The 11,410-nt window shown below is 52.2% G+C and overlaps 1 protein-coding gene across 1 annotated transcript in view; it reads left to right on the top strand.

Moving 5' to 3' along the window:
* Positions 1-691: 691 nt before the first annotated feature.
* ZNF775 (zinc finger protein 775) overlaps positions 692-11,410 on the top strand; it is a 20,683-nt gene continuing 9,964 nt past the window's right edge. The window contains exons 1-2 of the mRNA XM_007469874.1: positions 692-725; positions 8,317-9,828. Of these exons, the coding sequence (XP_007469936.1) occupies positions 692-725; positions 8,317-9,828 (1,546 nt within the window). The remainder of the gene's footprint in view (positions 726-8,316; positions 9,829-11,410) is intronic.

Here is an 11,410-nt window from a genome sequence, read left to right as displayed (position 1 = left end):
GCGTACCGAAAAAAAAAAAAAAAAAAAAAAAGAAAGACTGAAGAGTAAAAAAAGATGAGCCCCAGATTGGTGGATGAGGGATCAGGTCCCTAGGACCCAGGTTGGCCACGTGTGTTCTTGCCTGGGGGTGGGGGGTGGCTGTGAGGCCCCAGAAGGGTTTGTGCTGGAACCTGGCTGGGGGCTTTGAGAGACGGGGGGCTGGTGATTTTGGAGGGATGGTTCTTCCCTCCAGGGTGTCCTCATGACCACGTTGCAGGGTAGGGGGTGTCTCTAAACTTATTTGAGTTTTCTGGTTCTCTCTTGTGGCAACCTTCACACCCCACCCCGCAGGTGATGAGAGTGTGGGCATGAGGCTCTGGTCTGGGAGTTAGAAGCCCAGGGACCTTGCGCAGCTCTGCCGTTCGGCCACCTCTGTCACTTGGGGCATGTCAGCGGCCCTCTCTGGCCTCAGTTTATTCTTCATAAAATGGGAATTATACATATTTTACCTGCCTAGCAGGTATATGTGCTTTTTAAAAAAATCCTGCTCATTTCAGCAGAGGTCATAGAAAAGCTTTTGAAAAAGAGGGACTGCTTCCTGTGAGTGGCATTTGCCGTTGTCCCACAGGCCAACTCTCTTTCCTTTTCTCCCATCTCACCCACAGACGGCCGGGCAGGGAGCCGCCGTGCTGATGCCGAGGGGCCTCCGGGGATGGAGAGTGGCCTGGCTGGCGACAGCAGCACAGGTAAGAGAAGAGGACCAGGTGGGAGCCCACCACGGCCCCTCCCCAGCCCCGTCTTCCCCGTCTCTCTGTAGCTGAGCAGGAGTTGCTGGTGGCCTGTAGAACCACACGGTGGGACCAGGACACTGAGGTCACGTCCAAGGATGGAGCAAACACAGACTAGGGGGCTAAGAACTGACAAAGCCCAGCCTGTGCTTGCCAGGCAGGGACACACACACACACACACACACGGACACACACACACGGACACACACACACACACACGGACACACATACACACGGACACACACACACACACCGTGCAGAAATCTGCTGGGGGAAGATCAAGTGTCTGTCAAGTGCTAGATCGGGGAGTGCTTGGTGTTGGCGCTGATCACACACCGAAAGCCAGCGCTCTGGGGAGGACACGTAGTCGCAACAAGCCCTGCTGTTGGTTGGTCAGGAGAGTGTCTCCAGTTCGGTCCATTAAGCTTCCCGGGGTCACACAGTTCATGGTCTGTGTCAGCTGATGCACTTGGAGCCAGTGGTGAGGAAACACAACAGTTAGTCCTGGTGTCTCCCAGGCAGGGGGCAGGCGCCGCTGAGAGTGGGAAATACCCCGTGGAGACCCCTCCCCAGCCACCCGCTTCCCGCTTCTGGGATGGAGCAGCCCCTGGTCTGAGACCCGCTCTCAGCCTCTGTGGCAGGCCCTGTTCTGGGTGTAGCTGGGCTGCACGGTGGCTCTGGCCTCGGGAGAGGGGACTGGCCCAGGCCTGGGAACTCTGCCCCTTGCTCAGCACAGTGACCAAGCTTCTTTACCTCCCACCCCTTCCAGGGGAGTTGCCCTGCAGACCCCAGAGCCCCCGCCCTCCCAGGACAATCACTGCAGTGGGCCTAAGATGAGACAAAAATCAGGCAATTGGATAAAAAAGAAACAAAACACCAGCTCAAAGGAGGCAGTATGATACATGGACACCACACTGTTCTGGGGCTGTGTCCTGACACAGACGGCAGTGAATTCAGCCACCCCACTTCCCAGTCCCCCCCAACCCCTGCCCAAGGCTGTCGCTTTGAACGCTGAGAGCACTCGAGGTGTGTGTGTGTGTGTGTTTGTGTGTGTGAGGCTGACATTACAGTAATTACAGGAAAACCTAGGGCAGACAGTTCCAAACATTTCAGCTGAAGGATCCTTTTGCCCACGTAAACTCGTAAGGGAGATCCTAATGCAGACGTGAGAGATGGGCTCCACCAGGGCCTTCTCTGCCCCGTACCACAGCTGCAGCTTTGGGAAGAGGTAGAAAAACACCGGCCTGGACCCTGGAGCCACTGAGGCCTGGGGGCCCCCGTGAGCTCAGCCTCCACAGGCTGCCACGCCTGCTGGCCAGGCTGAAGGAATGACTCTTCTGGAAGGCCAGAGCTTTCAGATAATTGGGAGCTTACCTCTTTCAGGTACCTTTTACTTTATTTTTGTTTTATGTGTGTTTTTTTAATTGTGGTGAAATATATTATACATAACATGAAATTTACCATTTTAACCATTTTTTTTTTTTTTTTTTCTGTACGCCGGCCTCTCACTGTTGTGGCCTCTCCCGCTGTGGAGCACAGGCTCCGGACACGCAGGCTCAGTGGCCATGGCTCACAGGCCCAGCCGCTCCGCGGCATGTGGGATCTTCCCAGATCGGGGCACGACCCCGTGTCCCCTGCATCGGCAGGCGGACTCTCAACCACTGCGCCACCAGGGAAGCCCCATTTTAACCATTTTTAAGGGTACAGTTCAGTGGCATGAAGCACATTCACGCTGTGGTACAGCCATCACCACTATCCATTTCTCAAATTTTCCCATAATGTCAGAAACTACCCATTAAGCAACAGCTCTCCTTTTAGCACCTTTTTATTTTATCTGAACCATTTAGAGCTTTTTATGCTGACTGAGGACCAGTACCTTTGGAACAGGCAGGCACAAGCCTGTTTTCCTCTGTATCAGTGCCTGATCCCTACGGAAGGTGCCCATGACGACTGAAGTCCCAACAACACACATCACAGGTCTACACACACCACCCCTGGGCTTCAGGGCCTCCTCGTGCAACCCAGCCACTGTGATGGATATCAAGGCCAGGTTTAATCAGGGAAAGGCAGTGGCTTTTGTGGGGCTCTGGGGCATTAATGGGTGTCCTGTCACTTGGGGACAGTGGTGCCCCTCTGACTGGAGTATATTTTGGATTCACTACATGACCACCAATTTGGACAGCTAGCCCTGTTAAATACTTCCGCTGGCCAACAATTCAGTGCATCTAAGGAAACATTCTTTGAATCAGTGAAGCTCATTACACATGGGTTTTCGATTCCTGCCAGCGCACAATTTAAATCACCACTTTCATTTTCAAATTATTCCTCCTGATAAAATGACCTCTCACAACCGAGCATCTGGGGAGGCCTCACAGCATCGTTTCGCCAGGTGGAAACCACATCGGTTTCTTTGCCCCCACGTGGCCAGTGAGTCTGTGGAGTGGGGCCAGTGAGTGGGGCCAGTGAGGCCAGTGAGTGAGTGCAGAGCTCTTTGGCCTCAAAACTAAAGGCCACCAGATTAGACGGGAGGTTTTCTCTTTATTTCCTAAGATATTTTAAAGACTTAAAAATTATAATGTTTGAATTTTTATGAGAATATTCAAATAACACATATAAAGTGTAAGTCCCCTTTGACTTCTCCATCTAGTTCTGCTATGGTCCATATCACCTGCAGGGTGGCCACCATCTTGGGTTTGGTGCGAACCGTCCTGGATCGGGCATGTGTATGTACACAGAGAGGTATGGTTTTATTTTCCATAAGTTGGATCAGACGACTGATACTGATTTTCAGTTTTGTTTTTTCTCTTAAAATGTTTTCGCAATCTTTTCACATGAGCATATATAGCTCTTTTCAATCGCTGCACAGTATTCCACTTTATGACGGGAGTGAAAATTTTATTAGACTATTATTGATGGCTAATTAGGTTGCTCCCCCCTTTTTCTTAATTACAGATAGCACTTCAGTGAATGTACTTAGGCGTTCCTCTTTGGACTCATTTGTATTTCTTAGGATAAACACCTAGAGCGAAATTGCTGGGTGGAAGATTGTACACATTTATAATTTGAATAAGCACTGTCAAGTTGTCCTCAAAGAGTCTGAATTCATTTAGGCCCCCATGTTGTACTTATCCTCCTATGTAATTTCCATGTGTATTGTGAAGTCGGGATATTATCAACCTCTTCAATATTTGCTGCTGTGATGGGTGAAAAGATGCTACACTGTTATTTTGTGCTTTGCTGATTACTAGTGAGGGTGCACCTCTTTTCATCCCATCTATAGGAGTCCTCTATATACTCTGGATAGACGTGTGCTGTCCAGTCGGTGGCCAATAGCCACATACGGTTATTTAAATTTAAATTTAGATTTAAATGAAAAAAAGTAAGTTCAGTTCCTTGGTAGTACTAGCCACATTCCAAGTGCTCTGTAACCACCTGTGGCTAGAGGCCACATGTATCAGACAGCTTGGATGTAAAATGTTTTCACTCTGTGGAAAGCTCTGTTGGAAAAGGCTGCCCCCCACGATCATTTCTAGTTTGCTCATATGCAGTATCCTGTGTCGTACAGGGGTTTTAAATTTAGTTTTTATGTTTTGCATCCTGTTGAAGATTATCAATTACCTCTAGATTCGAAACAAATTCTCCTAATTCTTCTAATACTGTATTTGCTTCTCCTGGTCATCAGATCAATTAATATATTAATGTTTCAGCATATTTCTCTGAAGGATACGGACTTTATTTTTTATTATTTTTATTTTTTTGCGTTTCGCGGGCCTCTCACTGTTGTGGCCTCTCCCGTTGCGGAGCACAGGCTCTGGATGCGCAGGCTCAGCGGCCACGGCTCACGGGCCCAGCCGCTCCGCGGCATGTGGGATCTTCCGGAACTGGGGCACGAACCCGTGTCCCCCTCATCGGCAGGCGGACTCTCAACCACTGCACCACCAGGGAAACCCTATTCTACACTTTTAATGATTGTTTTTAGCCTTTTTTTTTGGTGGGGGGAGGGACTCTCACTCACAGCCTCACCTCACCTGGCTCACTATGGAACAGCCGTGTCAATACAACTGCATCAGTCAAGACTTTTATTAAATGGACTTTATTTTTTAGAGCAATATTAGGTTTACAGAGAAAATGTGCAGAAAGGACAAAGAGTGCCCTATACCCTTCTCTACAGTTCCTCCTGTTATTAACATTTTGCATTAGAATGGTGCACTTTTTACAGTAGATGAAACTTTACTAACACATTTGTATTAAATAAAGTCCATAGTTTGCATTAGGCTTCACTCTTTGTGTTGTACATTCTGTGGACAGATGCTTAATGGCCTGTACCTACCATTACAGTATCATACAGGGAGTTTCACTGCCCTACAAATCCTCTGTGCTCTGCCTATTCATCCCTTTCCCCCTGACCCTTCAATCCCTGGCAACCACTGATCTTTTTATTGTCTCCACAGTTTTGCCTTTTCCAGAATGTCATATAGTTGGAATCATACAGTGTGTATGTAGCCTTTTCAGATTGGCTTCTTTCACTTAGTCATATGCATTTAAGTTTCCTGCATGTCGTTTCATGACTTGAGATCTCATTTCTTTTTATCACTGAATAATACTCCATTGTATGGTGTACCACTGTTTATCCATCCACCCAATGAAGGACATCTCTTGGATGCTTCCACGTGTTGACAGTTATCAATAAAGCTGCTATAAACATCTGTGTGCAGGTTTTCGTGTGGACATAAGTTTTCAACTCCTTTGGGTGAATACATAGGAGAGTGATTTGTTGGATCGTATGGTAAGAGTATCTTTAGTTTTGTTAGAAACAGACAAACTGTCTTCCAAAGTGGCCTTAACATTTTGCGTTCCCACCAGCAATGGATGAGAGTTCCTGTTGCTGCACATCCCTGTCAGCGTTTGGTGTTGTCGGTGTTTTGGATTTTAGCCATTCTAATGGGTGTGTGGTGATAGTGTTTTAGCTTTTAATGTTGCATAAGCCAAATTCTTCCTTGCTCATTTTTAGAATTTCTGGGTGATTTACACACATAGTAAATGTTATAATTTACTTAATTAGGATTACACTGAATTTAAACATTTTGGAATGGAGAGCTTATCTAGGAATATGACGTCCCTGTTGTTTTATTTACATTTTATCCCTGCAATAAAGTTTAATAGTTTTCTTTATGTTTTGCTTATATATTAGGTATACTTACAGTTACTTTATTGCCATTTTAAAAAGTTATGAATTTTAATGGTTTGTATCTGGCAGTTTTGTTGAAACTTTTATTTCTAAATCTTCATCAGTGGATTCTCATGCATATTCTAGGTTAATAATTATCAGCAAATGACAGTTCTCTCCTCCTTTCCAATATTTATATATATCTTTCTTTTTTCACCTTGTTCCTAACTTGAATAGGCTTCTAATCTTTTGCCTTCGGTTATAACATTTGCTGCCGTTTCTAATACAGCTCCTTTGTCAACCTAAGAAAATTTCCTTATGTTCCTGGTTTGCTAAGAGCTTCCTTCCTTCCTCCCTCTCTTCCTCCTCCCGCCTTTCCCTTTTCCTTCTCTCCCTCCAGAAATGATGCTGAATTTTATCATGGGACTTTTTCACATCTATTGAGATAGTATAAGGTTTTTAATGTTTAAAAGGTTAATGTCATGAACTGTGTTGAGTCACCTTCGCTTTCCTGGGGAAGATCCAGCAAAGCCATGAGAGATTGTTCTCTTAACACTGCCAGACTTGCTCTGCCAGTGTTTTTGCTTGTTTTTTTGCATCTACTTTCAAAGAACGATAAACCTATAATTTCCTGCTACCCCACCCTTGTCTTATTCTGGGTCATGTTAACATGTAAGCTTCCCCCCTCCCCCTGCCCTAGGCATGGTCACAGTTTATGTAAGCTGGGAACAGCCCTTCCCGTGAAGTTTTAGTAGAACCTCTTCGTACGGTTCAGTGGCCAGTTACCCATTTTCGAGGTTGAACTTTAGCTTTCTTTTCAGTCTCTTCTAATTGTTTCTATAGACATGGCTTCTACCTTTTCCTGAGTCAGTTTTGTTAATTTATTTTTCCTCGCAAAATCATCCATTTTACATAGATTTTTCAAATTGATATAATGTCTATACATGGTATTTTGGGATTTATCAGAATCCCTTTTTTATCTTTATGTTCCCTTTATCCCATCATCTCTGCTTTTGTCTTTATTAATTCCTTCCTCTTACTTCCTTAGGGTTTGCTTTGTTGTATTTTTAATATTGACAGCGTTTTTTTTTTTTTCTGGCTGCGTTGGGTCTTCGTTGCTGCACGCGGGCTTTCTCTAGTTGCGGCGCGCGGGCTTCTCATTTTGGTGGCTTCTCTTGTTGAGGAGCACGAGCTCTAGTTGCGCGGGCTTCAGTAGTTGTGGCGTGCGGGCTTCACTAGTTGTGGCTCGCAGGCTCTAGAGCGCAGGCTCAGCAGTTGTGGTGCGTGGACTTAGTTGCTCCGTGGGGTGTGGACTCGTCCCGGACCAGGGATCGAACCCGTGTCCCCTGCATTGGCAGGTGGATTGGCAACTGTTGTTTAGAGTTTCTCTTCTTTGTTCACAACTGTTTCATTTATTTTTTATTGAACATAAACTTTTTCTTGAAGTGTAACACAGAAAAGTGCACAGGTCGCGGGCTGTATAAATTCTCCAAGTGAGCACACCCACATAACCAGCACCCAGATCCAGAAGGAGAACATTGCCAGAGCCCCAGAAGTGCCCCAGGCCCCCTTCCAACCACAGTGCCCTCTATCAGGGGACCATTACCCTTCTAACTCATCCATTAGTTGCCAGCTTTTGACCTATGTATAAATGGAATCAGACAGTCTGTATGCAGTGTCTACAGCAAACCTTTTCCATCATGGCTTATGTCCATGAGCCCAGAAGCAAAGCACCCTTCTGACCTGAGCACAGTGTAAGGGGTGGGTTAGCAGCTGAGTGTGCTGCTGCTGTGTAGGATTCGTTTAGTACAAGAACGACGCAACACCTGTTCTGGGTGCTGAGACATTTCTGGCCTACTTTCTTGTTCATGCTTTTGTTGAAGAAAGGTGAGGTTGCCAAGAAGGTAAGGTGCTGACGCACCACGGCTGCTGCCCCGGAGAGGCCTGGCGGTGATGCAGGGCTTGGCTGCCCAACCCCTGGGGGGACTGGACATGCACTCGTCCAGCAAGTGTCCAACACATCCATTTCCTTAGGAAGAGAAGGAGATGTTTTGAAACTTGGCCACTTTCTGCTTGCTTCCTGGGTCGGAAGACTCCCCTGGGCCTCAGGATGGAGGAGGCGGGCAGCGGGGTCATTGGCACAGCAACGCTCACCTATCGTTTCTTCCTTGTCTGTTTTCTTTGCTCTCCCGCACAGCCCAGTCTCCCCTTTATTGTCCTTTCCACCCTCCCTCCTCTCCTCTTCCTCTGCATCCTTTTCTCCCGCCCTATTTTCTGCCAAGCTCTGCCCTCCTGACACGTCTTCCCTCCCTCCCGCCCTTTCCCTCCACCCCACCGAGCACCGAATGACTCTCGCCGTCTCTCTCCCTCTGCCTCCGGCAGGAGATGTGCTGGTCATGAAGATCAAGCAAGAGAAGCCAGAGTGGCTGCTGCAGACGCTGGGGCCACAGGCTGCGCTTTCCCAGAAGGATAAGGAGAACATTTTCCAGCAGCGTCGGGGCGTCCCGCCATGCCAGACGGTGGGGAAGCCTCGAGCCTGGGGGGGACAGGAGGAGACTGGGGGTCCAAGGTGGGCCCCTCCTTTTGAGCAGGACGGCGGGCCGGCAGGCCGGGCTCCGGGGGTGACCCCCAGCCCCCTGCGCCCCGCTCTTTCTGCCGGCGAGGGTCACTTCGTGTGCCCGGACTGTGGGAAGAGGTTCAGCTGGTGGTCGACCTTGAAGATCCACCAGCGCACCCACACCGGCGAGAAGCCGTACCCGTGCGGCAAGTGCGGCAAGAGCTTCAGCCAGAAGCCCAACCTGGCGCGCCACCAGCGGCACCACACAGGCGAGCGGCCCTTCTGCTGCCCCGAGTGCGCTCGGCGCTTTAGCCAGAAGCAGCACCTGCTCAAGCACCAGAAGACCCATTCCCGGCCCGCCACCCACCCGTGCCCCGAGTGCGAGCGCTGCTTCCGCCACCAGGTGGGCCTCCGCATCCACCAGCGCGCGCACGCCCGGGACCGCCAGGGCACCCGCGCTGGGCTGCAGACGCTGCTCCGGGACGCCACGGCCCACCGGGGCTGTCGCCCGCGCCATGCTCTACGAGGCTGCAGGCCACCTGGCCCTGACTACCCTTCCAATGCCAGCCCCTCCAATGCCATCTGCTGCCCCGCCCCCGCCGAGCCGCGCCAGTTCATCTGCAACGAGTGCGGCAAGAGCTTCTCGTGGTGGTCGTCGCTGAACATCCACCAGCGCATCCACACGGGCGAGCGGCCCTACCCGTGCCCCGAGTGCGGGCGCCGCTTCAGCCAGAAGCCCAACCTGACGCGCCACCTGCGCAACCACACGGGCGAGCGGCCGCACCCCTGCGCGCACTGCGGCCGCAGCTTCCGCCAGAAGCAGCACCTGCTCAAGCACCAGCGCACGCACCTGCCTGGCGCCCCGGCCGCGCCACGCCCCAGCCGCGCCGCGCTGCGGGCCCACCAGCGGGCCCACCAGCAGGCCCACGCCGCCGCCGCCGCCGAGCCGCCCGCCCAGGGCGCCCCCGGCCTGTTGCCGCCGTCGCACGGCCCCTCGCCGGCCCGGGCGGCCGGGGACGTGCCGTGGGGCCGGGCGCGGGCGGGTGGGCCGGGTGAGCCGCGCCAGTTCATCTGCAACGAGTGCGGCAAGAGCTTCTCTTGGTGGTCGGCGCTCACCATCCACCAGCGCATCCACACGGGTGAGCGGCCCTACCCGTGCCCCGAGTGCGGGCGCCGCTTCAGCCAGAAGCCCAACCTGACGCGCCACCGGCGCAACCACACGGGCGAGCGGCCCTACCTGTGTGCCTCCTGCGGCCGCGGCTTCAGCCAGAAGCAGCACCTGCTCAAGCACCAGCGCGTTCACCGGGGCGCCCTGGCGCCCACCCCCAGCGCCAAGGGCGCGGCGCTCTAGGGGGCCTGGACCCAAGCAGACCCATGGGCGGGATGGGATGCTTGCGTGGTGCGTGTGGGGAATGACCAGGAATGGTGGCTTTTAGAACCCCAGTGGGTAAGACCCTATCAAAAGGTGCTTTCTTCAAGGCTCTCAGACCTGAGAACAGAATTCCACAAGCATCCCAAAACGGGGGCCGGGAAAAGTCCCGGGAAGGGCTGAGGGAGGAGGTAAGATCAGACATCCTCACCCTGGAGCCTGGATGTGTCTGTGGTGGTTGAGGCCCGTCTGTGTCCTTCCTTGGAGGTGGGACCGCAGCCCTCGGGCACTGAGTGCGGGGGCTGTCGACGGCCCTGGGCGAGGCTCCCTGGGTGAGGCTCCCTGGGTGAGATGGCGCAGGTCTGGACTGGTCAGCTGTGGCACCAGCCAGCTGCGCTCAGCTGCCAGATAGCACAGGGGCGTCCCTGTGGGGGAGTCTCAACAGACTGAGTGATACCCAGATGGGAGCTGGGGCTGGGGAGGGGCACGCCTATGCCCGTGCGAGGCCAGTGCTGAGCACTTAATGGCTACTCAAGACATGTTTTTGGAAGGAGGGGATGGTTTGATGGTCCTCAACACCAAGTGCCCCGCTGCCCAGGGTGCTGTGGTGGCCGGCTTGACCCTAGGACTGGTGTGTGTGTGTGTGTGTGTGTGTGTGTGTGTGTGTGTGTGTGTGTGATGGTCAGGGGCTGGGACTGGGGGGCGGGGGTGGTCTCAGCTGGGGTTTGGTACCTTGGGGAGGGACCTGCAGCAGGAGAGCAGCGAATGTGCTGCCCTGACTCGGTGGGCACTGCCTGGGATCCCTACCAATGCCGGTGTAGCAGAAGAGAGAAATGAAGGATTGATTGTCTCATGCGGTCTCCTTTCTAAGCCACCCTTCCTGTTCTCTGGGTCCTTGTGTGCTTGGAGGGATGCATTTGCCCCAGGACGAGGGCAGGGAGCTTTGGCCATGAGCACAGCCAGTCCCCATGGCCAGTTCTTGCTGGGGGCGGAGGGCAGTATTCTCTCCCCTGTTCCCTCTCCAAGACAATTTGATCACTTCCCACATACCCCCCTTGACCTCTAGCCCCTCAAAAGTCACCTCTCATCCCCTTCCAAAAGCAGGGTCGGCTGGAGCCCTAGCGCTAGCGGAAGAGCCCGGGGCTCCAGCCCGGCCGTAGCCTTGGACCATGTCTTCCCACAGGAGGGGAGGGGATTGCAGAGGGCGTGGGTATCGGGGTACCAGGGTTGGATAGCTGGGAAGTGGGAGGAAAAAGGGGAACCCTAGGGTGATTCTGTAGGAAGAGAAATGGTGCCTTCCTGCCTCCAGGGGCCCGCCTGGTTCTCCCTTGAACTCAGAGAAGTGTTATCTTCTCCAGGAGCTGTGCGGTCACCCTGGCTTCCGGTCACCCCTCTTCTCAGGTTTTGTTTAATCCCTTTCATCTGGCAGGAGCTCGAAGTGTTGTAGCATCACAAAAAGACATATGGAGGGGCTTCCCTGGTGGCGCAGTGGTTGAGAGTCCGCCTGCCGATGCAGGGGACGCGGGGTCGGGCCCCGGGCCGGGAAAGTC

This window comes from Lipotes vexillifer, unplaced genomic scaffold, assembly GCF_000442215.2.
Source record: "Lipotes vexillifer unplaced genomic scaffold, Lipotes_vexillifer_v1.1 scaffold472, whole genome shotgun sequence".
NCBI classification, from domain to species: Eukaryota; Metazoa; Chordata; class Mammalia; order Artiodactyla; family Lipotidae; genus Lipotes; species Lipotes vexillifer.
The sequence above is the reverse complement of the archived record's forward strand: the minus strand, read 5'-3'. Positions and strand labels throughout refer to the sequence as shown.